General features: G+C 60.4%; 1 protein-coding gene across 3 annotated transcripts in view; it reads right to left on the bottom strand.

The window, feature by feature from the left end:
* The window catches only part of AGPAT4 (1-acylglycerol-3-phosphate O-acyltransferase 4), a 52,396-nt gene extending 31,533 nt beyond the window's left edge, over positions 1 to 20,863 (bottom strand). For 2 of the 3 annotated variants that reach the window (XR_013813952.1, XM_079780167.1), the window contains exon 1: positions 20,526 to 20,855. Coding sequence is in view for 1 of the 3 variants with exons in the window: in XM_079780167.1 (XP_079636293.1) it covers positions 20,526 to 20,699 (174 nt within the window). In the remaining 2 variants the exon portion in view is untranslated. Of the gene's footprint in view, positions 1 to 20,525 lie in introns of all 3 variants that reach the window. The other variant, XR_013813951.1, reaches the window with a different exon arrangement.
* Positions 20,864 to 26,317: the final 5,454 nt, after the last annotated feature.

Here is a 26,317-nt window from a genome sequence, read left to right as displayed (position 1 = left end):
TCCCCAGCACCCCCACCTCATCCCCCAGCTCGGCTCCAAGCCGCTCCTCCTGGCGAGACCGCCCTGAGCTCACACCTGCTCTGGGCGAGGTCACGGGGTGACCTGGGGGCTCCACCTCCCAAGGCCCTGGACTGGGGTGCCCTGCGTACCCCCACCGGTCACCCCACCCGCTTCACGCTCAGGGCACACGGCATCGGGAGGACCAGCGGGGTCCCCCGGCACCGGCACGCTCTCCACGGAGTCTCGGTGTAAAGCAAACTGAGCCCGCTCAGCCCCGGAGACTGGGCTCTGGGCCCAGCCCCGCAGCGTGGCTCCCAGGAAGCCCGCTCAGCCGCGCTGGCGGTTTGGCGTTTCCTTCCGGACAAGGCGGCCCGAGAGCCGTGGAGCCCGAGGCGGCCACTCAGCGCTGAGCCGACAGGCCGGGGTGCCTTTGGCGTTAAGTTCTGGGGGGCAGAGTGACCCGCGGCCCAAAACACAACAGGAGGACGTGTCCTCAGCCCCGACCGTCTCCGGGACCAGCTCTAAGTCCCAGGTCAAAGAGCGCCCCCGGGCCTGGCGGGAGCCCAATGCCGTCAGCTGGTTTTAGTTTCGGGGGGGCAGCCCTCTGGCCGGCAGCCCTGACGGGACAAGGCGTCCGGTAGAGCCCCGCGCCCTGCCGGAGCCTGAAGCTACACTCAGCGTTTCCCCCTGTCCTCCAGCACCCGGCCTCGTCTCGCTCTATTTTAGGACGATGAACACGATGAACACGGGGGCGTCTTCGTTTCTACGGACCCGTTGGTTCTGAGAAGAGAAAACCAGCTTCCAAGGGGCTCTTCTGTCCAATGCGGGGAGACCTCGGTGGAGAACGGAGGGACCGCCCGCACCCGTCCCGCCGGGAGGGCAGCCGGGGGCGGGGACTGGCGGGGGGTGAGGAGGGGGGGCTCTGAGGCCGGTGCCGCTTCCGCATCTAAAGAAGGGGGAGCGAGACACCACGTGCTCCGAACAGCCGCCAGCGCGGCCGGGTCAGGAAACGGAGTGATTTACACACGTGACCCCGTGCACTGCCAGGCCCCAGGGGGGAGGGTGGTTACCCGTTTCACAGATGGGGAAACTGAGGGTCAGACAAGGTGACATGCGAAGGTCACATGGGGAGTGCATGTCTGAGACTCAAGCTCGTCACTCGGCCACCAGTGCGCGGCTTGTGAAACGGGCGCCGAGGCAGCCACGCTTCGCGTGAACTTGGCCTTGGTCCACCCACTCACGGCCCCGTTTCTCACGGCTGCGCCGACCACAAGTTCCTGAGCGACGGTCCTTCGCCCAGGCCCCGACCAGCCCTCCTTCAGGTAGACTGCCCCCTCTCCCAACCCCAGTCCAGCTCTCCCACAGTCACGGGGTCGCGGGGTCGCGAGGTCGTGGGGTGCAGAGAGCTGACTCAGTGTGCGCGGTCTGCAGGCTCGGGGCGCCGGCCGGCCGCTGCACATCCAGCAGCCATGAGCGCGAACTACTTCAGGAGATACTCGGCGGGAATAAATGTTTACGTTACGTTCAAGCGTGGAAGTTTCCCAAACTTGTTCTGAAGCCCTGACAAAACCCCACCGTCCCGGAACCGGAACCGGAGGTGCCGTGAAGACAATTCATCCTCCGGGGGAGCGCCCACCCGTCCGCTGCCGGTGAGCGCGTCCAGGTAGCGAGGCCGTCCGGTGCCGAAGGGACAGGCCGGACTGGAATCGGAACCGTGGCTCTGATCTCGGCACCATATTGTCACCGGGGCGGTGGCCCTCCCAGACACACCTGTGAAGGCTGGAACCCGTGGGGGGCGCTGTCCCCGTGGGTCTATCAGGTGGGGAAGGCGCCTGAGACCCGCTCGGACATGTAGGCGCTCTGGCCTTAGGCAGGCCCCCGACAGCTCCCTCCTCTGGCCCCGGAGCCCCTGACAGCAGTCTGCCCCCTGGAGGTGGTGGGAGAGTCAGAGCGGTCAGGGCGCCCACAGGTTCTGCTGGGCAGATGCTGACCTCTGACCCAGGGGCGGGCACAGGGCACCCATCCAGGGGTGCACACCAGGGACTGGAGCTTGGAGGCAGCACTGTGCAGGCGCGGGTCCACTCCGCGGAGCCCACGGAGCGGGCGTGCCTGAGGGCCCTTCAGAGAAGCGCGGCGAGGGGACACGCAGCGGCTTTTCTGTCCCTCGTGTCGGCCCCAGTGACTGGCTTCCTGCGCGCGGCTGGTCCCTCGCCATCCTCCTCCCACTGACCCCGGAGTTCTGAGACCTGCAGCTGCCAGCCCCGGTTTCCTGGGAAGGGTGTGGGGGAGCTGGGCGATCGATACGGCTAGATTTTAGATCTTTTATTTCTTGGATTTTCATAAAGAGATGCCAAACTGACTGGATTCATGCCTAATGGACCCGGGGAGGGAGTTATTAGAAAACAAATGCACTTAAATGCTTTCCGGGCATGAATCATTGATGGAGGCCAGAGCTGCTGGTGTGAGGCCCAAATTAGCTGACGTACAGCAGACACTGCAGCGCTCAGGGAGGAAGGGTGCCTCGGGGCACGGGACTGGCTGTTCCTGAAAAGTCTCATTAGTGACGGCCGTGCTGGGGCGAGGCAGGCCTGCAACCCGGCTTCCCGACTTCAATCCCGGCTCAGGGAGAGGGCGCCCGTCTGAGCAACGAGCCTCGGCTCCTGAAGCAGACGCGGGGACAGCTATTCTGGGACTCCTGCGAGCGCGCATTAATTCACCGGTAATTCTATTCATCCATCGCCTGTCCACGAAGCTACCCGGCTGGCCATTCAGTTAAAAATTCATTGGGCCCGGCCGGGGTGGCTCAGGGGTTGAGCATCGACCTGTGAACCAAGAGGCCACCAGTTCAATCCCCGGTCAGGGCACGTGCTGGGGATGCAGGCTCCATCCCAGTAGGGGGCGTGCAGGAGGCAGCCGATCCATGATTCTCTCTCATCATTGATGTTTCTCTCTCTCCCTCCCTGAAATCAATAAAAATATATATTTTAAAAAAAGATCCAAATCATTAAAAAAAAAATTCATTGGTTCTTACTTATTGTTACAGCCTGACTCACACCATTGCACTGGACCTCTGACAGGGAGCCCCGGGGATGCCCAGAGCCGCTCGGTGCGATGTGGGGGAGCACCCTGCCCCCCGGAACCACAGCCCTTCCCGAGGATACGTCCAGGCCCCAGAACTCCTCCCACTTCTTCCAGGATCAATGGGTGTCCATAAATACTGACTCACGTTGAGTCTCCAGACCCCCTGATATGTTTCATTTCCACACCAATAACTCTGACTGTCGGCACCGTCTACAAAAGGGACAGCGTCCTGGGCTTCCTCCTCACGATAAGCACAGGGCAGAGGACGTAGCAATGTCTTCTCCCTGCAAAGGCCACGCAGAGAAACCCGCACGATCCCCCCTAAACCCGCCACCCGGCGGGCGGGGCCCAGCCCGGAACCCTCTCCCACCAACACGGAAGCTGCGTGGGGCGGTACACCCGACGGACATGAGAGTCAGTAAGACGGAAGCAAATTGCCTACTTACGCCCCAGCACGGGGCTCGGATGCCGGCTGAGGAATGGAGTCAACGTTTTTTTCCCTTTAACACAAAGAATTTCCTGTTAAAATACAGATCCGGTAGAAGGAAAGGAAATGACACTCACTAAGCCACGGGTATTTTTAAAGGTAATTTCCCCCATTGTAACAGCATTCCACATTCATCATATAACAGTTGTAAAGTTCCTACCCGGCCGGCGTGGCTCAGTGGGTGAGTCGACCTGCGAACCAGGAGGTCACGGTTCGATTCAGGTCAGGACACAGGCCTGGGTTGCGGGCTTGACCCCCAGTAGGGGGCGTGCAGGAGGCAGCCAATTGATGTTCTATCTTTCTCCCTCTTCCTTCCTCTCTCTGCAATTAATAAAAACAAATGTTTGGGGGGGGCGCGTTGTAAGGTTCTGAAATGCAGCAATGTTAGTGCCTGTAACCGCCACTGACATTGGGCTGTTTTCTCTCGGTCTCTGGTGAGCGCACGGCTTTTTCTGCTTCGCCAGAAAAGCCACTGCGGAGACTTTTTACTTTAAATAGAGGTGAGCTCTTATATTAGATCAATGTCAATGTCCTCCCTCAACCTTCAGCGAGAGCCTCTTCCACGTCCACACCACCATGCCCACCCCCAGCCGTCACACTGACGTACCGTCATCATTATGTTACTGCCGCGTCGCAGTCTACCCTGAGTGGCCAGATTATGATGATCTCTGAACGCATAATAATCTGGCCACTCAGAGTGTATATATATATATATTAGAGGCCAGGTGCATGAATTCGTGCATGGGTGGGGTCCGGCCAGCCTGGCCAGGGGGAGGGGACATGGGCAGTTGGCCGGCCTGCCTGCTGGTCGAACTCCTGGTCGAGGGGACAATTTGCATAATAGCCTTTTATTATACAGGATAGACACTGAGTGGCCAGATTATTATGCGTTCAGAGATGATCATAATCTGGCCACTCAGTGTATTTAGGCTTTTGTTTGTTTGTTTTTTTTAATATAAGTAATGTAATGTGTAACTATTTGAGGCAACAAGCTTTATTTTTCTTTCCGATTTTTGGGTTATGTCTTTAGAATAAATTCCTAGATACAGGATCTCTGGGTTCAAGGAACACACGTTTTCAGGCCTCTGTAAATGTGGCCCACTCGCTTTCCAAAGGCCTGTAGCTCTTTATGCCCGTACCAGCAACACACAGAGATACCCATCTCAGCACAAGCGTGCCGGGACTCTCACAAACAAAACAAAAACCAGATTAACTCTTCATATGTCAGAAGTCCTGTCTCGTTGCTTGATTTTGCATTTTTGGGGTGGTGGGCGAAGCTAGATATTTTTTAAAGTCTTTGAACTACTGCTTTTTCCTTACCTTTTTTGTAAGTATCTATTGGTTATTCATTTATCTATTTATCTATAAAAAGACCTGCTTTTTTATCTATCCTTCACTATCTCTTGCCTACAGATTTTCATTCCTGTTCATTTTATTGACCACCTTTTGCATTTGGTTTACTTTTTTTTTTATTAAGGGTTGTGCTTTTTTTCTTATTGATTTCAGAGAAAGGGAGAGAGATAGAAACATCAATGATGAGAATCACTGATTGGCTGCCTCCTGCACGCCTCCTATGGGGATCGAGCCTGCAACCTGGGCATGTGCCTCTGAATCGAACCCAGGACCCTTCAGTCCACAGGCCGGCGCTCCATCCACTGAGCCATACCAGCCAGGGCGCATTTGGTTTACTTTTATGTCTAGCTTATTGGAGTCTGGGATTAGTTTGCTGAACTGTGATTTCATTTATGAAGTTTAGGAAGGGCTTCTTTCCACCCAACTTCTTCCTCCTCTCTCGTCCCGTTTCCCTGTAAGTAACCAGTGCCCCAGGGAACCGGGCAGCAGAGGGGCGCACTCTCCCTCTCACGGGCCTCGCCAGCGCTGACCCTGCAGAAATCTACCCGGAGGAAGGCCCTGCGGGGGGGAAACAGCGGGGGGGGGGGGAGAGGTTCCGATTCCAGAAGGGACACATGAGGACGGCGCCCCCCCCTCCCCTCCGCCCCCAGAGCCGAAGCCAAAGCAAAGGCTCGGAGGAGAGAAAACAGCGTGGAGGGGGGCACAGCCACAAAACCAAGATCCGCACCTCACACCTTCCGACGCCCGACCTGGAGGCTCCGGAGCCCCACCCGTCCTCAGAAGAGCGCCCCCGAGAGACAGGCCTGACCACTGCGCCGCCAAACCCCCGGCCCCAAGTCAGCCCGGAAGGAGACCGGAGACAACGAGACACGGTGTTCCTGTGGACATCAAGGCCAACAAGCACCAGATCAGACAGGCTGTGAAGAAGCTCTGTGACACTGATGAGGCCAAGGCCAAGGCCACCACCTTGCTCAGGCCTGGTGGGGAGAAGCAGGCATATGCTCGCCTGGCTTCTGACTACGGTGCTTTGGATGTTGCCAACAAAGCTGGGATCGTCTAACCTGAGTCCAGCTGCCTGATTCTAAATATAAAAACGTTACCCTGTGAAAAAGCGGGGGGGCATAGTATGGATGAGAGAGCCGGGAACGGAAGCCTGGGGGTGGCAGGGAGCCTGGGCCGCCTTCCTAGGGTGCATCTGAGGACCCGGGGCCAGAGCTCCCGCAGGAACGGCAGGACGCAGACCCAGGAGGCCCGGGACACGGGACACCGGAGGCCGAGGGGCAGCAGGCAGTGGCCAGTGCTGGCCACGGGGCCGGCAAACTCCCCTTCCCGCCAGGTGTGTTTGGTGGTTGTCATTGGCGACGGTAAGTAACAGTCCACCTCGAGGGCCCCCCAGCGTTGAGGGCTTCCTTTACACTCAATGGGGTCTTTGTGTCTGACTCAGCCAGACTGCGATTTCGCCTCTGCTTTCAGGTCAGGAGCTGCTTCTGTGCGGGAGGCCGAGCATGCCACAAATGGATTAGAAAGTTAGGAGTAATGACAAGTGGATACACGGGAAATGACTGTAAAACATTAAAAGGAAGCCTGGCAGTTCTGCTCCTTCTAAAAACTCTCCTCGGGGTAGGCCTTTAAATTGGAAGAGAAGGAGGTAGGAGGCCGGGAAGGCCCGCGACGGGGAAGCATGGGCAGTGACAGACAGATGTCTATCAGACACACAGTCAACAAAACGTGTCCAGGGTGAGCCCACTTTTACAAGACAAAACAGTAAGCGGCTCTCTGAGCTTCGGAAGTGTTCTGGATGCTGATTCATGGAACTGTTATTCTACCAGGAGTGTTTACCCCTTGGGTAACATATTAAGTTTTTTTTTTAAAGTTCAAATTTTGCCGAAACCGGTTTGGCTCAGTGGATAGAGCGTCGGTCTGCGGACTGAGGGGTCCCAGGTTCGATTCCGGTCAGGGGCGTGTGCATTGGTTGCGGGCACATCCCCGGTGGGGGGTGTGCAGGAGGCAGCTGGTCGATGTTTCTCTCTCATCGATGTTTCTAGCTCTCTGTCCCTCTCCTTTCCTCTCTGTAAAAAAAGTCAATAAAATATATTAAAAAAAAAAAAAAAGTTCAAATTTTTACAGTGTTTCCAGTTCCTTCAGCATGTGAGCACACACGACTCGACATTGACAATGCTCTGACTGATCAGTGAGCCCATTTCGCAGGTAAAGGAATGGCAGCTCGGGGAAGCTCTAGGACTCGACGGGTTTGGTCGCTAATCTGCTCGGTCCACGCCTTCTCTGAGCCTGCTTCCTGGTCCAGCATTCCCATCGGCCCTCGCTCACAAAACTGCTGAGGGTGAAGAATAAGACAACTGATCCGAAATACTAAACATGGTTAAGTTAAAGCGACATGTATGTAGACCAATCCCTGGTTGTCTTTTCCCCTGGCTTTGTTCTCGACATCTCTGCCCATCCTCTGTCCGCAGTAAGAAGGAACCAAGTGTCAGGGAATACGGGGAACATACATCCGTACACAGCCTCCAGGTGCCATGGCAACGGGTCCTTCCCGTGGACAGCATAGCTCAGCAAGCGGTTTACTGCTGCGAGACGCACTCCTTCCATCTTTGAGCTAAGCTTTAGCCCAACAGCAAGCTAATTCTCAGAGGTCAGTGAAGACTGACTCGGATCAGAGAACAAGAAATGGGTTCATTGCCAAAAGCATATTCATCCTGGTTTCAGCTGACACTCGGCACAGGACTTCCTAGTTTCTAAGAGAGTGAATCCTGGCAGCGTGGAGAGTTCTGGAAACACGATGCTTCAGAGAAGCGAGTGCCCGAAGCTGCTCAGAAGCAGGCACGCACCCGCAGGCCCGGCTGCACACGCTGCACCACGGGCTCACGGGCGAGGTCAGGGACCCTCGGGCTCCCGCAGGGCCCGAGGTCAAGCGCCACGCCATCACCGCTAAGGCCTCAAACCCACAGCGCCCCGCCAGGGCTCCTTCACGCCCGTCCTGTGGCGTCTCACGGTGAAAATCTCCTCACTGATGCTGTGAAAACATTGATGGAGTTGGCACAGCAAAGGGACTGGGACCTGAAAGTCTGAGACATCTACGCAAACTAACGGCTTCCTTAGCTCGGAGGTTTGGGGGGGAAGGAAAACACGACTCTAGCCCTCACCTGTCCAACCGTTACCACGTGACCCAGAAATGAACGGCCCAAATGACACGAAAACGGAAGCCCACGCTAAACCGTGTACGTGGATGTGGACGGCAGCATGACTCACAGCAGCTGAGAGATACGGAACAGCCCATGTCCAATAACGTTCCACACCCTGTGATACGGCTCAGCCACGAAGAATGAATTACTGTGCGCACTACAGCGTGGGGGAACCTCAGACACAGGGACGAAGTGGAAGAAGCCCGGCCCGGAGGCCCACCCACTGTCTGACCCTGTGGACACGGAAGGCCCGGGCCGGGCCCACCTACAGGACGTGGACTAGTGGCTGTCCCATGCAGAGGGGCCGGGGCTGGGCACGGACTGCCTGTGGGGATGGGTTTCTTTTGGGGTCAGGAAAATATCCTAAAAGCAGAAAGTGGAGGTGCTTGCACAACTGAACAGGAACATAGTACAAATCACTAAACCGTATACTTGATGGTGTGTGAATTATACCTCACTAGAGGCCCGTAGCACAGAGATTCGTACAATAGGCCTTCCTTCTCTTGGCTCCCAGCCCCGGTTTTCCTCCGGCACCCGGGACCCAGGCGTCGGCTCCAGCCAGAGTCTGCCGTCTTCCTCTTCACTGTGGCACTCCGCTCCTGTAGATCCCTTCGCCCCCCGCCCCCCTCTCATAGCAGGCGTCCTGCCTGGCCTGGCCACTCCGCGCCTGGAGCAGCTGGGCGGCTGCCATCTTTGGTCTTCTAATTTGCATACTCACTCTGATTGGCTGTGGGCGTAGAGGAGGTACGGTCAATTTTACATGTTTGTCTATTATTAAATAAGATAATATTGTTTAAAAAAAACAACTCATGGGCCGACAGAAGATAGGGTGTGAGCAGTCCCCGGGGGGGGTGGGTGGGACCGCACACTGGCACGGCTCCTGGGCATGGCTGAGGCCCTACAACGGGGAGGAGCCCGCGGGGCGTGAGCAGGAGCAGGCCCTCGCCTCGCCCGCCGGGAGCAGAGCAGGACGGCCGTGTCTGCGGTGGTGCCAGCCTCTGCGCCGTGCCGTCAGTGCCACCTGGACGCCACGGGGCCTCCCGGCTGCTGGTCTGATCTCCCTGAGACTGCGCCTGAGGTAGGAAGGGCCCTCACCTTTGACCCTGAGGGTAGCCTGTGGACAAAGGCTATGGGATACTGTGCAGGGAGGCTGGGGAGCCGAGGAAGACCGGCCCTGGCGTCCACGCCGCCACCTGGGATGACCAGGCTCTGCGCCGAGGACCAGAGGGAACCGTCGGGGGATCAGATGTGTCTCCCCTTCAGAGGCTGCTTTTGGTTCCAGACAGCCCTCTCCCGGGACTTCCCAGTTTCTAAGAAAGCGAGTCTAGCCCTCGCCGGTGTGGCTCAGCGGACAGAGCGTCGGCCTGCAGACTGAAGGGTCCCGGGTTCGATTCCGGTCAGGGGCACATGCCTGGGCTGCGGGCTTGATCCTCAGTAGGGGGCGTGCAGGAGGCAGCCGATCAGTCATTCTCTCTCATCATGGATGTTTCTGTCTCTCTCCCTCTCCCTTCCTCTCCGAAATCAGGAAAAATATCTAAAAAAAGAAAGAAAGGCTACTGGTGTGTCATTCCTCTTGCTCGACTGCCTGCCGATGCTCACTCCTCTGGAGGCACCCACAGGGGTGCGCGGCCACACTGGCTCCAGCAGGCCCCCCGGGTGACGTCTGGGTGACACTTCAGGACTCAGAGCTGCGGAAGCCGCCGCCCCTCGACGGCCACGCCACGGGGCGCAGAGCTCCGAGAACCTGGTGAGCAGAGCTGTGCCCGGCAGGGGGGCGTCTGGTGGCCTCCCGCACCCCGGGGGCCCGCGGGGCCTGCACGCAGCAGGCGCGTGCGGAGGGAGCTCGTGAATGAACGCTGGTGGCCGGCCAGGAGCGTCATTTCGTTAATGAAACCAGCGGGGAGATAAATAATTGAAGGGAAAGAAATGGGTCCATTGGTTTGGCACCATCAGAACGTTCACATTCCTGAGTGTCAACCAACGAGCCAGCAAGACAGGCGCTCGGCCCTCACTCCACAGACTGGGAAGACCAGGGAAGTCTCAGGGCCAGCGGGATAGGGAACCGAGGCAGGCAGGTAGGGAACAGCAGTTTGCGTCCAGCTAGTAAACCCCACCCTCCCTAAACCAAGGACACTGCGGAGTAAATGGCTTGCTCTCCTCCCCAACCAGAGGGTACGTAGCTTAACTCACCCCCTCAGGCAGACGGACAGCAGAAGTCCAGTCAGGGCCCGTTGTGCACCACGCCCGGGGACGGATTAGGAGACTAAATCTCATCTTGGAACATCGGCATAAGACTGATGAATATTCTGCTAATCCTCCCCTAAGACCTCCCCTGAATGCCCAGCCCGGGGCCCTGCACCCCGATCCCAGCCCGGCAGGCACGGCTCGAGCTCCCGAAGATGCGTCCTCTGAGCTGCTCCAGACCCGACGGCCTTCAGGACGGATCGCAGTCCGGCGTTTGGGAGACAAGCCGCGGGGAAGGGGGAAGCCCCGTCTGGCTGAGCTGAAGCCGGTGCGAGCAACGGGAATGACCGGCACATTCCAAGCCTCTGTCCGGTCCTCTCCCCGTTTCCCCGGCTTGAACGTCAAACCTGTTACTTCTCCGGAAATGGGGCCGAGACTTCCAGGACATGGCCGGCCTCAACAACCTCCTCCGTTTCCACAGGACTGCGGGGGGGAGGTGTGAATCTCTGCACATGTGTACGCCATGGAAGGCCCATTCACCCTGAAGGACGCGGGGAAATTGCGGGAAGGGGTGCGGCGCACAGAAGGCGAGCGGAGTCTAATTCTGTGCGGATCAGAGGCCCAGTCTGGGCTCGAGCGGTATCCCTGGCCTGTGGCTGCGGGAGCCCTAGCTTGTCAGGGGCAGAAACAGAATGTCGGGGCTCGCCATCAGCTACAAGACGTGCTAACCACGCTGCTAACCGCGACTGTTTTGTTCTGATTACAGGAAGGACATTCTAACCCGGCTGAGAGTTGTACACCCTTCCGTCCCCCACACACCCCCCACCCCCACCCCCACCCCCAGGGCAGCCCATCCCAGAGCAGCCTGCTCTCCCGGAAAGATTGACAACCTTGTTGCCCAAACACAGGAGTCCCGCCCAGATTGCCTGTGACCGGTAATGTGAAACCCACTCTGACTTCTTCTGCCTCCTTTCCCGTGGAATCTCTCCTTCTACCCGACAGAAGCTGCAGGCTGATGGGGGTGCAGAGCAGATGTCTGTGGGTGACCTGCTGCCCGCATTATTGGAATAAACCCTAAGATGTGACTCAACCCTGTCCCTGCTGCATCGGCTCAAGGAGTGACAGGCGGCCCGGACCCACTGGTTGTCTGGTTTCCAGATAAGCCAATCTGTGCCTCAGTTTCAGGTCAGATAAGAAGATAATTCAGCCCCCACTGGGCGGGAGTCCCCACATAATGAGATAAGACCAGATGAGATAAGGCACAGGACACGGTGCGGAGGGAGAGGCGTGATTAGCATCGAAGCGCATAAACGATTTCACTGCGAAGCCAATACGAGGGAGCAAGCCTCGGGGAGAACATGACAGAAAAGCACCCCAGGGTCAGCGCCCGCGACCAGTGACCCGATTCCACACTCGGGCTCCTAGTTCAGTTCTCAGAAAGGTCCCTCCTCTGCAGCCCCTCCCCCCCCAGGCTGGCTCACTCCTCCCCAAACTCTTAAAATGCTCCATAGGGGTCGCCCCATCCCCCAGCAGAATGGTCTGGCCCATCTCTGTGCCCCGGGGGCGTGCGCAGGGCAGCTGGTGCGGGACTGGGGGGGGACATGCGGTGAGGGGTTCTGGAATTGCGGGGGAGTTGGGAGCACAGGCCTGCCAGGCTCACGCCTGCGTGCTGACCCTGGAGGGGAGAAGCCAGCAGACAAGGGTCAGCCACCCGGCTCAGGCCGCCCGGCCACCCGGCCCAGACCGCCCAGCCACCCGGCCACCTGGCCCAGACGGCCCGGCCGCCCGGCCCAGACCGCCCGGCCACCCGGCCCAGACCGCCCGGCCACCCGGCCCAGACCGCCCGGCCACCCGGCCCAGGCCGCCCGGCCAGGGACACCTGGAGTGCACCAGCCTGGGGCCGGGAGGGGCCCTACCTGAGCAGGCGCCTAGGCTGGTCCCAGGACAGCAGGGAAGCAGCGTCTCCTCCGTGAGAAGAAGCGCTGGAGACAGAGGGAGGGCGGGTGCTGAGGCCGGGGAGTAGCTAGGGAGACGCTGGGTGTGGAGCCGGGAAGCTGCGACCCCATTCGCCAGTCCGCAGAGGCGAAGAGGCGGCCTCGGGTGGGCCCGGGGTGCGGGCCCTCCCCTCTTTCTGTAGCTGCTAATCTCCTCCACGGAGGGAGGAGGAGGGGCGGGCCCTCCTTGGCGTCTGGATGGGGTGGGTGCGGTGCCACCACCCAGCCCTGCCCAGCGGGCTCCCGGGCGACCTGGGTTACAAGGTGACTTCCCCGGCAGGTCTGGCTCCAAGTCTGAGTGCTTCTGCTCGCCTAGCTGCCTTTGCTGGTTCTATTACTTCCTGTCTCTTCACGAGTTTAAGTGCATGACCTGCCCCTTTGGTTGGGACGGGTCTTTGTAACCCTGGGGAGGGCGCGCTCATCCTGGGAGGGTCTGCTGGGATGGGGTGTGACCTGCCGGGATCACAGGAGTCCCTGAGGCAGTGGTTGGGCGGGGGGGGGGGGGGGGGGGGGGCCCTCTGTCTGCAGCCTCTGGCAGAGAGAGGCAAGGATGCTGCTAAATATCCCACAATGCACAGGGCAGCGCCGCCCACAAATGATTATTTGGCCCCAAATGTCAACAGTGTCAAGACTGAGAATTTGCCCAACAAGACATCACCGGGGAGCACCTGGCTGGAGGCCCCGGCGAGGCAGAGCTGACCGTGACCTCTGACCATGACCTCTCTCCTTTCAGGGCCAGGGGCTCTGCCAGGCGCGGCCACCGTGCGAGGAGGGCCCCTGCCCCCCGCCCGCGCCAGGGCAGTCCTTACGAGGGAGCGAGGGAGCGAGGAAGATGGCATGTAGACAGAGTGCTGCTTATGGAGGACGGCTGGGACGGAGGGAGACCGTCAGGACCGGGGCCAGGCAGTGGGGGGACGGCACGAGGGTTATGCACATCCGGGGAAGGACCCGCCACCTCTGAGGTCTGCCCCCTCCCGGGGCAGGAGCGGGAAGCGGAGGGAGGAGCCAGGACCGCTGGCACCCGAGGAGGAGGTTTCCGGTGATGTGTGACCGCGTGCGGACCAGGGCAGCGGCCAGGGCCGGGTGGGGGCGGGGTGGGTGGGCATGTGGTCTGGGCAGACTCGAGCACTGCATCAGCCTGGGTAGCCTCTGGCTGCAGAGAGGGGCCGGCTCGAGGGAGCTGAGGGGGGAGAGACCACGCCCTGGTCCCCCCTCGCCCCCCTTCTCCTCCCAGCGCTGCTCCAAGGCCAGCCGGGCCGTCAGCTCAGACAACCCTCTCCTTCAAACCTGGACACAGAGGCTGACGGCCAACCTCAGAGGAAGGAACGCCCTCCGCCACAGCCCTGGGGACCCCTGAGCGCGGGGTCCTTAGAGCAACCTCTCAGCCAAGTTCAGCCCTCGGTCCCAGTCCCAGGCCGGTCGGAGGCCAGCTCACTCTGAATTGATGGCTGCTGCTGCGCGGTCCTCAGCTGCCCCACCCAGGCCTTCCCGCCCCCCCCCCCCCCCCCCCCGCGTCACCGTCACCGTCACCCGGAAACAGCCCGGAGCCAGGCGGCCTTGGAGCACTGCTCCTCCTCCCCGTCCTGAGGCTCTGCTCACGCCCAGGGTTCCTGCTGCCCGCTGCCCGCGTGGAAAGGCCGCAGGAGAGGCGGCTGAGAGGGGAAGATCTCCGCAGAGAGCTGCTCCTCATTCCGGAAATACTTGCTGCGTCTGTGTGCCCGGCCCGTGCGGCCCGGTGGGTGGACGTCTGTGTGTCCGGGCCCGTGCGGGCCTGGGGATGCACGTCTGTGTGCCCGGCCCGTGCGGCCCGGTGGGTGGACGTCTGTGTGCCCGGTCTGTGCGGCCCGGGGGATGCACGTCTGTGTGCCCGGCCCGTGCGGCCCTGGGGATGGACATCTGTGTGTCCGGCCCGTGCGGCCCCGGGGATGCACGTCTATGTGCCCGGCCCGGGCGGGCCTGGGGATGCACGTCTGTGTGCCCAGCCCGTGTGGCCCGGGGGATGCACGTCTGTGTGCCCGGGCCCGTGCGGCCCGGTGGGTGGACGTCTGTGTGTCCGGGCCTGTGTGGCCCGGGGGATGCACGTCTGTGTGTCCGGGCCCGTGCGGCCCTGGGGATGCATGTCTGTGTGCCCGGCCCGTGCGGCCCTGGGGATGCACGTCTGTGTGCCCGGGCCTGTGCGGCCCGGTGGGTGGACGATGGAATGGCTCCATGGCGATGGGCCGGCACCGGGGTCCGGAAGGCGGTGGCCTGGGCTCAGACCTCAGCTCTGTCCCTCATCGCGACGCCGGGCGAGGAAGCTTCCCTCACCTTTCCCCTTGATCTGTAAAATGTCCAGTGGCCCCGTTTCCGCCCGCTCCGTCTGTTCGGAGGACGGAGGGAAGAATAACCGCGAAGTCTCCGTCAGACTGGCTCCGAGGAGGCCCTCGAGGAGGGTGGCGGTGCGCGCCCTCATGGCCCTCAGGGTGGCCGGCCACCGACTGATGGCTCCGCAGGTCCCTCAGGGGACAACCGACTCCCTCAGGAATTCTCGGGTCCGCTCCAACCGCCATGAAGTTCAAAAAGCGCCTCCTTTCCAGGACCCTGCACGGGAATGACCATGAAGTGGCTTCGAAGCAGGACTGCTCAGAGGGGCGAGATCTGGTCAACGGGGTCTTCTCCTGCTCTTCGTCCTCCTCCTCCTCCTCGTCCTCCTCCTTCTCCTCCTCCTCGTCGTCCTCCTCCTCTTCCTCCTCCTGCTCTTTGTCCTCCTCCTCCTCTTCCTCTTCTTCCTCCTCCTCCTCCTCCTCCTCCTCCTCCTCCTCTTCCCGCCTAAGGGAGGAGCCATCTCCTCTAAGATCTAAACGACTAAGGAGGAGGAGGAGGAGGAGGGGAACCTGCCAACTTCTTCGGGGTTCCGCAGCCGGGCCCGCAGAGGGGGCGGCGCTCCCGATGAGCTTGGCCACGTAGCCCATGGGACTTCCACACGGAAACAGACGTGACGTGGGCAAAACAATCCCGCCCAGAGGCGCCGGGACCCCAGGAAACACAAACAGGAAGTATGGCAGCAAGGCCGCGGCCTTCGTGATTCGGGTCATTCACCGACGGTGTGGAAAGCTCCTTGGTTTGCCGGAATGAGACGTGGACGGAGGTGTGACGGGAACGCGGCCTAAGTGGCAGGAGGATGTCTGGGGAGCCCGCGGCCGGATGCGGGTGCGAGTTTCCCTCGGGGAGAGGCTGTACCTGGAGGCCACCTGCAGGGGGAGGGGCGTCTACCAGGGACCGGCCAGGACTCTCTCGGCCTACACGAGCCTCTGCACGCTCTTCCTGTCTCCGGCATCAGAAAGCCCACTGCGCCCCTCCGTGCATCAACAAACGTTTCCCGGCCCGGCCGGAAACTCAGCCAAGGGGGAAGATGCAAGAAAATGACAGGACGGACGAGTCAACTGCCAACCACTCCTCCCTCTCTGCCCAGCACAACCCATGGGCCAAACTGCTCGATAATGGAGAAGCATCCGGTGCCATTAGCCATACGCACCTCTCTCTAAAGGAATACCCCCTCACTGAAGGGGCGGCTTCTGCCTGCTGGTGCCTGAGGCTTTTTCGGGAAGAAATAGTTCCTCTCCTACTTATTTCTACATCCATAACATATAGCGCCCAACACATGGCATGCGACATATGTTGAGTGGAAAATGAATGGCGAACAGAGGATGAGTGTATGTATGTATGCATGTGTTTTTGAATGAATGAATGAATGAACGAGTGTGACTGAAAGGTAGGACTGAGGGTCAGCGGAAGTAGAGCAACCAGATTGGAGTAACAGAATGAAGACCGAACGAAAACAGGAAATCTTTATGGAGCACGAGCGCGTCTTGAAAAACAGAGGAAGGCGGGTTGGATAGAGCCCTCCCTGACAATGCTCTCCAGAAACGGCTCTTATTCTGAACATTTCCTCTTACTCGCTCATCAAAACAAAGACCAGCCAGGCACGGTATCCCCCGGAAAACCCTTCAGCTAGTTGAAAAGAGTAGCTATTTATTTTTTATTGATTGATTTGAGAGAGAGAGGAAGGGGGAGAGAGAGAGAGAGAGAGAGAGAGAGAGAGATTTGTTGTTCCACTTACTGATGCCCTCATTGGCTGATTCTCGCATGTGCCCTGACCAGGGGTTGAGCCCGCAGCCTGGGGGATCAGGATGACGCTCTAACTGAGCTGCCTGGCCAAGGGCCCCACAGTCGCCATTTGTACCGTCTCCGGTTCTGCCCACAACGTGTCCATAGCGCTTGGCAAGTCACTAATGCCCCAGAGATCTTGTTAGAGGCCATGACTGAAGCCCCCTCTCCCACAGCAGTGATCCCCCTGGTCCGCACCCGGAGCTGACTTTCAGAGTCCAGGCTTGCTTCCCACGGATCCCCACGGAGTCCCACTGATCCCCACGGAGTCCCACTGATCCCCACGGGTTCCCACGGATCCCCACAGGTCCCCACGGAGTCCCACGGATCACCACAGATCCCCATGGGTCCCCACGGGTTCCCATGGATCCCCACAGATTCCCACGGATCCCCACAGATTCCCACGGATCCCCACGGGTTCCCACTGATCCCCACAGATCCCCACAAATTCCCACGGATCCCCACGGGTTCCCACGGATCCCGTGTTGGGCAGATGACGGAATCCGAGTGCCAGGCTCCGGGAAGTGGCAATGACTCTGAGCGAGGCTTGGTCACATTCTCTAAACATTTCGGGGTCAGACACCACTCAGAGCTGTGAACACCATCTTCCATACCCATCAGACCCTCTCAGAGCACAGCGGTCGCACAAAAGGCAACGGGTTTGCCACACGCTCATCCGAGCCCCCACAGCTCCCCGCGCCGGCCTGGCGTGTTATTAGAATGAGCCGTGGGCGCAGGTGGGGTTCCCTCTCCCCGACTCCTTCCTCGTTTGGAGTCTGACTTGAGTACAGCCTTCCCTTCTCCAGCTTCCGCTCAGTCCTGGTTAGGGAGGGCTGGGCCTCCTCCTCACGGCTTTCTCTGCCGACCCTTCTGTTCTGCCCCAACAGCATGCTGTCCCTGCATCCGCTCACCAGCCCTGCCCAGCAGCATGCAGCGCCCGCCCTGCTCCACACGCCCTGCTCCGCACGGACAGCCTTCTCCTGGGACTGGACCGGCCGTCTCAGCACCCAGCCCGCCCTGGGCCCCTCCGCCTTCTTCCCCGGGAGGTCTGTCTCCTCCCTTCAGACCTTCAGCATCCTCCCTGTCCCTCTCCTCTCCGACCCCCCCCCCCCCCCGCATCCTGTTTCTCACCTCCCCCTTCCCTAGCCGCGCCTCCCCCTCCTCCTCTTCCTCCTCCTCCCCCTCCTCCTCCCCCTCCTCCTCTTCCTCCTCCTCCCCCTCCTCCTCTTCCTCCTCCTCCCCCACTCCTCCTCCTCCTCCCCCACTCCTCCTCCTCCTCCTTGTCTTCCTCCTCTTCCTCCTCCTCCTCCACTCTGTGCGCATCTACACGTGTCCTCAGGCCTGGCTGGTGGGTTCAAACATGAGCACAGAGCCCAGCTTCTGTTTGCTTCACAAACGTCACCGCACCGGGTCCGAGCCCGGCAGACACGGGGCTCCCGCTGCCAGGGCGGCCGGCCCAGCTGCAGAGGCGGTTCCGGGCGGCCCCTCCCGCCGGCCTGTCGGGCCCCGCAGCCCCCGTAGCCCAGGTCTAGGCTGCGGAGCATGTGTCTCTGCTCGGCGGCTCCAGGACGGGTTCGTGTCCACGCCTGGCTGTGCTTCCAGAGGGTTCCGCTTCTCTTTCCGAGGGCTCCGTCCCACGGGCTCTGGTTAGCTCGGTTCCTGGGTCTGGACACCCAAGAGCGCCCACCTCCGGGCGCCCACCCCAACCTGCCCACCCGAGGGGCCGTGGGTGCGTGCGTCCCCCGAGGACCAGTGCCGGGCGCCGTGAGCACCGAGGACCTGCCGGCCGCGGGCATGGCCCTCAGAGCGCCCGTCCGTGATGGCTGCTGTGCGTGCCAGCTCCCCCTCTGCCCCCACCAGCTCTCAGCCCCAGGCCGTTCGGCCATGTCCGGTGACTCCTGCCTCTGAAGGACTTAGGGGCGCGCCCACCAGCTCTCACAGCCCGTGGGGTAACGGGGGTAAGGCTCTGGGCCCCAGGCCCTCCTGAGAGCGCCCCTGCCTGGAGGGCCGCTGAGGGCCCACGTGGCTTCACGTCCGTGAGCAGGACGGCTGTGAGGGCTCCGCGTCCCGCCGATCTTTGGTCTTTACCCAGCGACAGGCACCGCAGAGCCGAGGAGGCGCGAGGGGGCGGGTGTGCAAATGCCCGGCCACGGGCAGTCCCGGGAGGTGCGGACAACACGCCAGTTCCTCCCCCCGCCTGCTAACAGGCCAGCGGCCTGTCTCTAACGCATATGTAATTCCATCCTAATCATATTTAACTCTGCTTATCACTAGACAATACTCTCCCTCATGTTTCATATTTTTCCTGAAAATCAATTCTTTATCTCCCCATTGAGGGTATTAACAAGGTTCAGTCATTTTCACAGGATTCCCGACTTGCCCGTTTTCCTTACTTACATACACACACACACACACACACACACCCCTACACCACCCCAGACACTCACACACACCTACACACAGCTATACACATACCTACTCACCATATACACACACACATACACCTACACCACCCGACACTCACACACCTACACACATACACACACAGCTATACACATACCCACTCACCTATACACACACACACCTACACCATCCCAGACACTCACACACACCTACACACACACATACCTACACACACACACCTACACACATAGCTGTACACGTATCCACTCACACACATCTACACACAAACACCTACATGCACACACACCTACACACATAGCTATGTACATACCCACTCACCTATACACACATACACCTATACACATACCCACTCACTTACACGCACATCTACACACACCTACATACACATCTACATACACTCACACACACACACACCTACACACCTACACACACAGCTGTGCACGTACCCACTCACCTATACACACATACATGTACCCACTCACCTATACACACATACACGTACCCACTCACCTACACACACTCTACACACACACTCACACACACACACACACACTCACATACACACACACACACACCCTTACATACACAGCTGCATACACACACACACACACACACACACACTCTCACACCGCCCTCACCGGTGCCTCCCTCACCACACTTTCTTTCCAACAAGGAGCTGGGCCGGCCTTCGCAGTGGGTGCCCCTCTCCCGGTGGGTGCTGAAAGCCCGCCTGCACCCTCCCTTCGGAGTGGGAGGCGTGGGGACCCACACAAGGCGCACACCACCGCTCCGTGTCACCCTCCCAGGGTGGACCTTGGATCTGGTGCTCACAGGTCAGCCTACGGCGGAGACTCCCCTCCGGACACAGACTTGGGAGACGCCGAGCAGGAGGGACGGTGCGCACCGTCCAGGGCTGATCCCACCGCCCCCTAAAAGTTTCTCCTGGGGGCCCCCCCGCCCCGCCCCAGGAAGAGGTGAGTCTCCGCCCACCCAGGTCCTGAGACCCGCTCACTCCCCGCAGCGGACCAGAGGGGAGACTCCCAGCCTCCTCGACAGGATGCAGAAACGCACAGGCCGAAAATTAGGTAAATAAAGAGGCGGCCGAGCGCCCGTTTCCTGGACAACCGCCCTCCCCCAGCCCGCCGCGCCCGGGCAGAACCACAGGCGGAGTGAGGAGGGGGAGCAGGCCCGGCCCGGCCCGCCGCGCGCCCGGGAAACGCACGTCCATCCCTGCCGGTCGGCGGGGCGCCGCGTGCGGGGAGCATTTTTGTGGTTGCCACAGGAACGCCCGGGAGGGAAGAACAGGTTGCGTGACACAAAAGAGAGGCATCGGAACCGGGAGCCGGCTCCCCGCTCCCTCCGCGGCGGGAAGCTCGCTCGCGGCCCCGGGGGTCTGCGGGGCGGGGCGGGCGCGGAGCCCGGGCAGCGTTGGGCATCCCCGCCGGGCGAGGCGGGCGCGCCCCGCGGCGCACAAAGGGCCGGTCCGGGGCGCGGCCCCTCCGCCTTCCGGGCAGCCCCCCAGGGTCCCGCGGTCGCCTCACTTCCTCCCCTCCGCCCGCACGTCCCGGTCCTACCTGCCCCTTCCAGAGGGCAAGGCCGGGAGGCCCGGGAGCGCCCCCCGCGCACAGGAGCCGCGCGCGGAGCGGCCGCACGTACCTGCCTCCTGCAGCCCCGCACGTGGACCGGGCGGCGACGGGAGGGCGGCCGCGCGCGGGGACGGCCACCACTTTCTGGGCTGCGGTCCGCCGGCGCCGGGGACGGGCGAGGCTCCGCCCACGGGGTGGGCCCTTCGGGGGAACAGTGGTCCTGGCTGACGTCTCTCCCACCCATGTCACTTCCTTTTAAAGCTGCCGGCGCGCCGCTCCGGAGGGAGGAGGCGCCGGGAAACGTGAGTCACTCGGCCGCTTCCAATGAGGGCGCGGGGCCCCTCGGCTCGCGTTTGAATCTCCGGCCCGAGAAGCTGCCAGAACCCGAGACAAAGCGCGCGAGGTGGCCTGTCCTTCCCGGCCCGGCTCCCCAATCCTCTTGCATCCCGGCCCCCAATGGCTCCCCCGAGCTCAGCCCCGACAGACGCCAGCCTGGGAGCGGCCCCAAACCGCCCCGGTTCCTGGTCCATGCAGCCTGGACGGGACTGATGTGCGGGTGAAATGCCCGCGCTTGCAAATGCCCTCACCGCGCTGCGCGGGGCTGCGAGGAGGTTGCATTCCACTCTGAAGAGCCAGCCAGACACCGTGCGCCAAACACCACGGAAAACTCGAGCCGTGGGGTGGAAGAGCTGGGCGAGCGGCTTGGAGACCGGGGCTCTCCCTGCAGAGCGCACGTGCCCCCCACACGCAGGGCGTTAGAGAGGGTCCCGCAGGCCTTGACAGTGAAAGTGTCTTCATGGCTCTGAAACCCCAGAAATGCCAGGCCTCTAACATTCCTTAGAAACCATTTCAGTCTCCAGATAGTCGAGGTGTGTGCCCGTCAAATGCTCACCATGGCAACCAGGGTCACAAATGATGTTAGAGTGCGCGCGTGTGTCTGCTGTGTGCGCCTTTGTTCTGTAGATGCTTCGTCTCCAGGGGAGTCCAGTGCCCCAAACAGCTGGGCACATCGCGGAACTGTTAAGAGTGCAGCACCCCCAAACAACACCAAAACACCGAAAAGCCAGTGCGAAGGCTTTTCAAAGTACCTCTCCAAAGAGTCAGACTGAGGGTCGTTCCTTTGAATTTTGAACGGAAACTTTCTTCAGAATCCACAAGTCACTTAAATGTGCGCTCTGTGTATGACAGCTACCGCCCGTGATTGCGGTGGAAACTGATAGATCCTCCCTTCCCCCAACTGATGGACGGAGTATGACGTAAACTCCACCTGCAGCCGGACATTCCTGAACACCTTATATGGACTGTACATTGAACCACCAATCAGCACCTGCCATATACCCTAAGCCCCCAATTCCTAAATCCCTAGGTGCCTAATCATGTGCCTTACATGAAACCACCAATCAGCGTGTACTGAGTGCCCTAAGCCCCGTCCAAAAGGCGCTCTCACCCCTGGCCCGTCCCTTTTTCCCTTCTGGAAGACGGCCCGGCAGGGTGATCTTCAATAAAGCCTGTATCCTGGTATCCCATGGTCTCCGGCCCTCTATTTAATCTTTTAGAAACAATCTGATACTAAAGTTGCTGACAACTGCAAGTCTTATTCCCATCTCAATACTGTGTCTGTATTCCGTCCTGGTTGTAATGATTGTTGCATTGTTATTGCTACAGTAGCGCTTGGCCTGTGCCGATGATGTGGCTCACAGTCTCAGCTATCTCGGAAACGGAGCTGAGAAATCTGGGAGGAAAAAATGACTACTTCTAAAAATTTAAAGTGGAAGTGCCACATTCACGGATTAACTTGCACGGACTGTGCTCAGGGTGCCCATGGGAATCTAACTGCATTTCAGGTGTCCTCCCTCAGCTACTGCTATTTAAACAGGAGCTGTGCAAAATTCTCACAGCTCAGTTCAACACGTATTTGAGAACCCGTGCTGGTTGGGAAGACGGGAAAACCTTGCCCCGGGGCGCTCAAAGGCTCAGGAGAGAGACCTGGACGCAGGGAGGTCTGCTGTAGCCGGGGGATGGGTCCCCGAAGTCTGGACAAAGTGTGGAGGTGGCCTGAGGGGTGGGGAGGGGGAAAGTGAGGGCGCTGTCCACACAGCTTCTTAGCTCACAGCAAGCTGCAAAGGGGTGAGCCTGCTCGCTATGGAGACGGCCAGACATGAATGCTCCTAACTGGAGAGGTTTAAAAGGAGACCAGAGGCATACACGGCAACAGGGAAAGGAGACACAAAAAGCCAGTTACACAACCACAACAAGCACATGACCTCACACAGAAACACCAGCGGACGATGGCCCTTCTTCGCTTTTCCACCGGTCACGCAGTCAGAAAGCTGCACCGTCCCCGGTCCAGAGGGTGCCGGGCCGTGGCTGCTCCTTGCTGGCTGGTCACGGGGAGCGGGGACGCGATAGGAATCGTGGCTGCTCCGAGGAGACACGGGGAACGTGTAAATAATAAAGCTAACTTGCTATCCGGGCTCTGATCTTGCACTTAAGTAGTGGTATATTTCAACCAGCTCTAGCGGAGCCGTTAAAAGGTGTCAGATGTTTGTTTCCGTGACCAGCAGGCCCTTACGGATCCGGTGTTGACACTGTAGCCATTGACGCTCGCTCAGCTGGCTGTCACATGGTCAGTGAGGAGAGTGCAGAGGAAGTAGGCGAGGGTTCCTCCTCGACGAATGATCATGGCGGCAAGTCATTCCCAAACACTAATGTGGATGCAAACCCTCTCTCTCTTCCTTTTTTAGTATTTTTAAAATTGATTTTAAAGAGAGAAGAAGGGAAAGGGAAGAGAGAGAGAGACATCGATGGGAGAAACACCAATCAGCTGCCTCCTGCACCCACCCCGACTGGGATCTGGCCCACAACCCAGGCACGTGCCCTGCCGGGGACCGGGCGAGCTGTAGTGCACCGGACAATGCTCAGCCACTGAGCCACACTGGCCAGCTTTCAGTGCATCTGAAGTTCGTGGTAAGCCTAGTTAAAAACTTGTTCTCGGTATTCACTTAGCTCCTTTCTCTCTGGATCTCCTCAAGGTCACTTTGCCTGGCAGGGGTGACCCGAGAGCGTCATTCACGACCTCCTCCCACACCCAGGCCAGGGGCCACTGGAGGTCGTCGGGCACATGGGCACTGGAGGTCATAGGCACATGGGCACTGGAGGTCGTTGGGCACATGGGCACTGGAGGTCATAGGGCACATGGGCACTGGAGGTCGTCGGGCACATGGGCACTGGAGGTCATTGGGCACTGGAGGTCGTCGGGCACATGGGCACTGGAGGTCGTCGGGCACATGGGCACTGGAGGTCGTCGGGCACATGGGCACTGGAGGTCATTGGGCACATGGGCACTGGAGGTCGTCGGGCACATGGGCACTGGAGGTCATTGGGCACATGGGCACTGGAGGTCGTCGGGCACATGGGCACTGGAGGTCATAGGGCACATGGCCACTGGAGGTCATAGGGCACATGGGCACTGGAGGTCATTGGGCACATGGGCACTGGAGGTCATAGGGCACATGGGCACTGGAGGTCGTCGGGCACATGGGCACTGGAGGTCGTCGGGCACATGGCCACTGGAGGTCGTCGGGCACATGGGCACTGGAGGTCGTCGGGCACATGGGCACTGGAGGTCGTCGGGCACATGGGCACTGGAGGTCGTAGGGCACATGGGCACTGGAGGTCATAGGGCACATGGCCACTGGAGGTCATTGGGCACATGGGCACTGGAGGTCATAGGGCACATGGCCACTGGAGGTCATTGGGCACATGGGCACTGGAGGTCATAGGGCACATGGGCACTGGAGGTCATAGGGCACATGGGCACTGGAGGTCGTCGGGCACATGGGCACTGGAGGTCATAGGGCACATGGGCACTGGAGGTCATAGGGCACATGGGCACTGGAGGTCATTGGGCACATGGGCACTGGAGGTCATTGGGCACATGGGCACTGGAGGTCATTGGGCACATGGCCACTGGAGGTCATAGGGCACATGGCCACTGGAGGTCATAGGGCACATGGCCACTGGAGGTCATAGGGCACATGGCCACTGGAGGTCATAGGGCACATGGCCACTGAAGGTCGTCGGGCACATGGCCACTGGAGGTCATAGGGCACATGGGCACTGGAGGTCATCGGGCACATGGGCACTGGAGGTCATTGGGCATATGGGCACTGGAGGTCATAGGGCACATGGGCCCTGGAGGTCATAGGGCACATGGCCACTGGAGGTCATAGGGCACATGGGCCCTGGAGGTCATAGGGCACATGGGCACTGGAGGTCATAGGGCACATGGGCCCTGGAGGTCATAGGGCACATGGGCACTGGAGGTCGTCGGGCACATGGGCACTGGAGGTCATAGGGCACATGGGCACTGGAGGTCGTCGGGCACGTGGGCACTGGAGGTCATAGGGCACATGGCCACTGGAGGTCATAGGGCACATGGCCACTGGAGGTCGTCAGGCATAGGAAGGACAGCAGTCTAGTTCATCAATGCGCAGGCGGCCTGGTGAGTGTCTGCAGGGAGAGAAGGCCACCGAAAGGACCTGCTGGCTCAGCTCCGCCCGCGCCCTGGCGTCCCTGGGGCGTCGCCGGTCCCCGTGTGGTGACGGTGGTGACGGTGGCGTCAGGGTTATCTTTGGTGCTTCCTGTCCCTCCTGCTCCTCCTCCCACCCTCCCTGCGGCTGTTCTTCTCACAGACGCTGCGGCCTCTTCTCATGGCGCTGCTCTGCCCGGGCCAGCCCACCCCCCCCCCCTCTCTCGTTGACTGCAGAAAGGCCCTTCTCCAGCTTCTGTTTCTGCACAAACTCTCGCTCCGGGGGGCACGGCTGAGGCCCTTGGCCCCCTGGCCCTGCCCTCTCTCCTCCCTCCTCTCCCACACATGCCAGCTCAGTGTTGGCACCGGGAGCCCAGGCCACTCTTCCTGCTCACTCACCTTTGAGCCTGCTGCCACCTCCCCCGGGTCCCTGCCCTCCCTCCCGGGTCCCCGCCCTCCCCGGGTCCCCGCCTTCTCCCACGAGAGCGGCCTGGGCTGCCCCTATTAACGCACGTCCCGACGCACAGGGCATTTCACCGGTTGTTTTGCACGTCCATCCCCCGTAGCTGGTGGGGACGGGTCTTCCTGGCGTGCCCTGGCTCTGCAAACGCTGACCGAGTGCCCGCGACACCTGCGTCCCCTGTGCCAGGCACGGGAGGGGTTCCCACTGTCACCGCTCACGGCAGCTTCTTCGCAGGCACCTGCTGTCCTTGGTCTCCAGTTATGAACACACATGAGACACGGTGAACCCGTGAGGCCACTGCCTGCTTCCTTGGCACGGTCTTCCCAGCCTTCGCTCGTAGGCATGCACAGTTGGAACTATAATCACAGGATGTAGAAAATTCCACCAGGTTTTACCCCGCTCGCCCTGAGCGGATTCCTTATCAGACGTGTCGTAAGGAGCTGCCCAGTGGTTCCAGGGAGCCCGCCGCCAGAGCACAGCCCTGCTCATGCCTGTGCTTCACGCTAGACAGCGCTTCCCTGTGCCCGTCCTCACCCCACACGCTTCCCCTCACGCAGCACCCAGCACGCAGCACTCAGCACCCAGAACTCAGCACCCAGCACTCACCACGCAGCACACAGCACTCTTTACCCAGCACTCACCACACAGCACCCAGTATGCAGCACCCAGCACGCAGCACCCAGCATGCAGCACTCAGCACCCAGCACTCAGCACCCAGGATGCAGCACTCAGTACCCAGCACGCAGCACCCAGCACCCAGCACTCAGCACCCAGCACCCAGCACTCAGCACCCGGCACTCACCACGCAGCACACAGCACTCTGCACCCAGCACTCACCACACAGCACCCAGCATGCAGCACCCAGCAT

The sequence above is a fragment of the Cnephaeus nilssonii genome (assembly GCF_951640355.1).
Source record: "Cnephaeus nilssonii genome assembly, chromosome: 9".
Taxonomy (NCBI): Eukaryota; Metazoa; Chordata; class Mammalia; order Chiroptera; family Vespertilionidae; genus Cnephaeus; species Cnephaeus nilssonii.
This window is presented reverse-complemented; position numbering and strand designations above follow the sequence as displayed.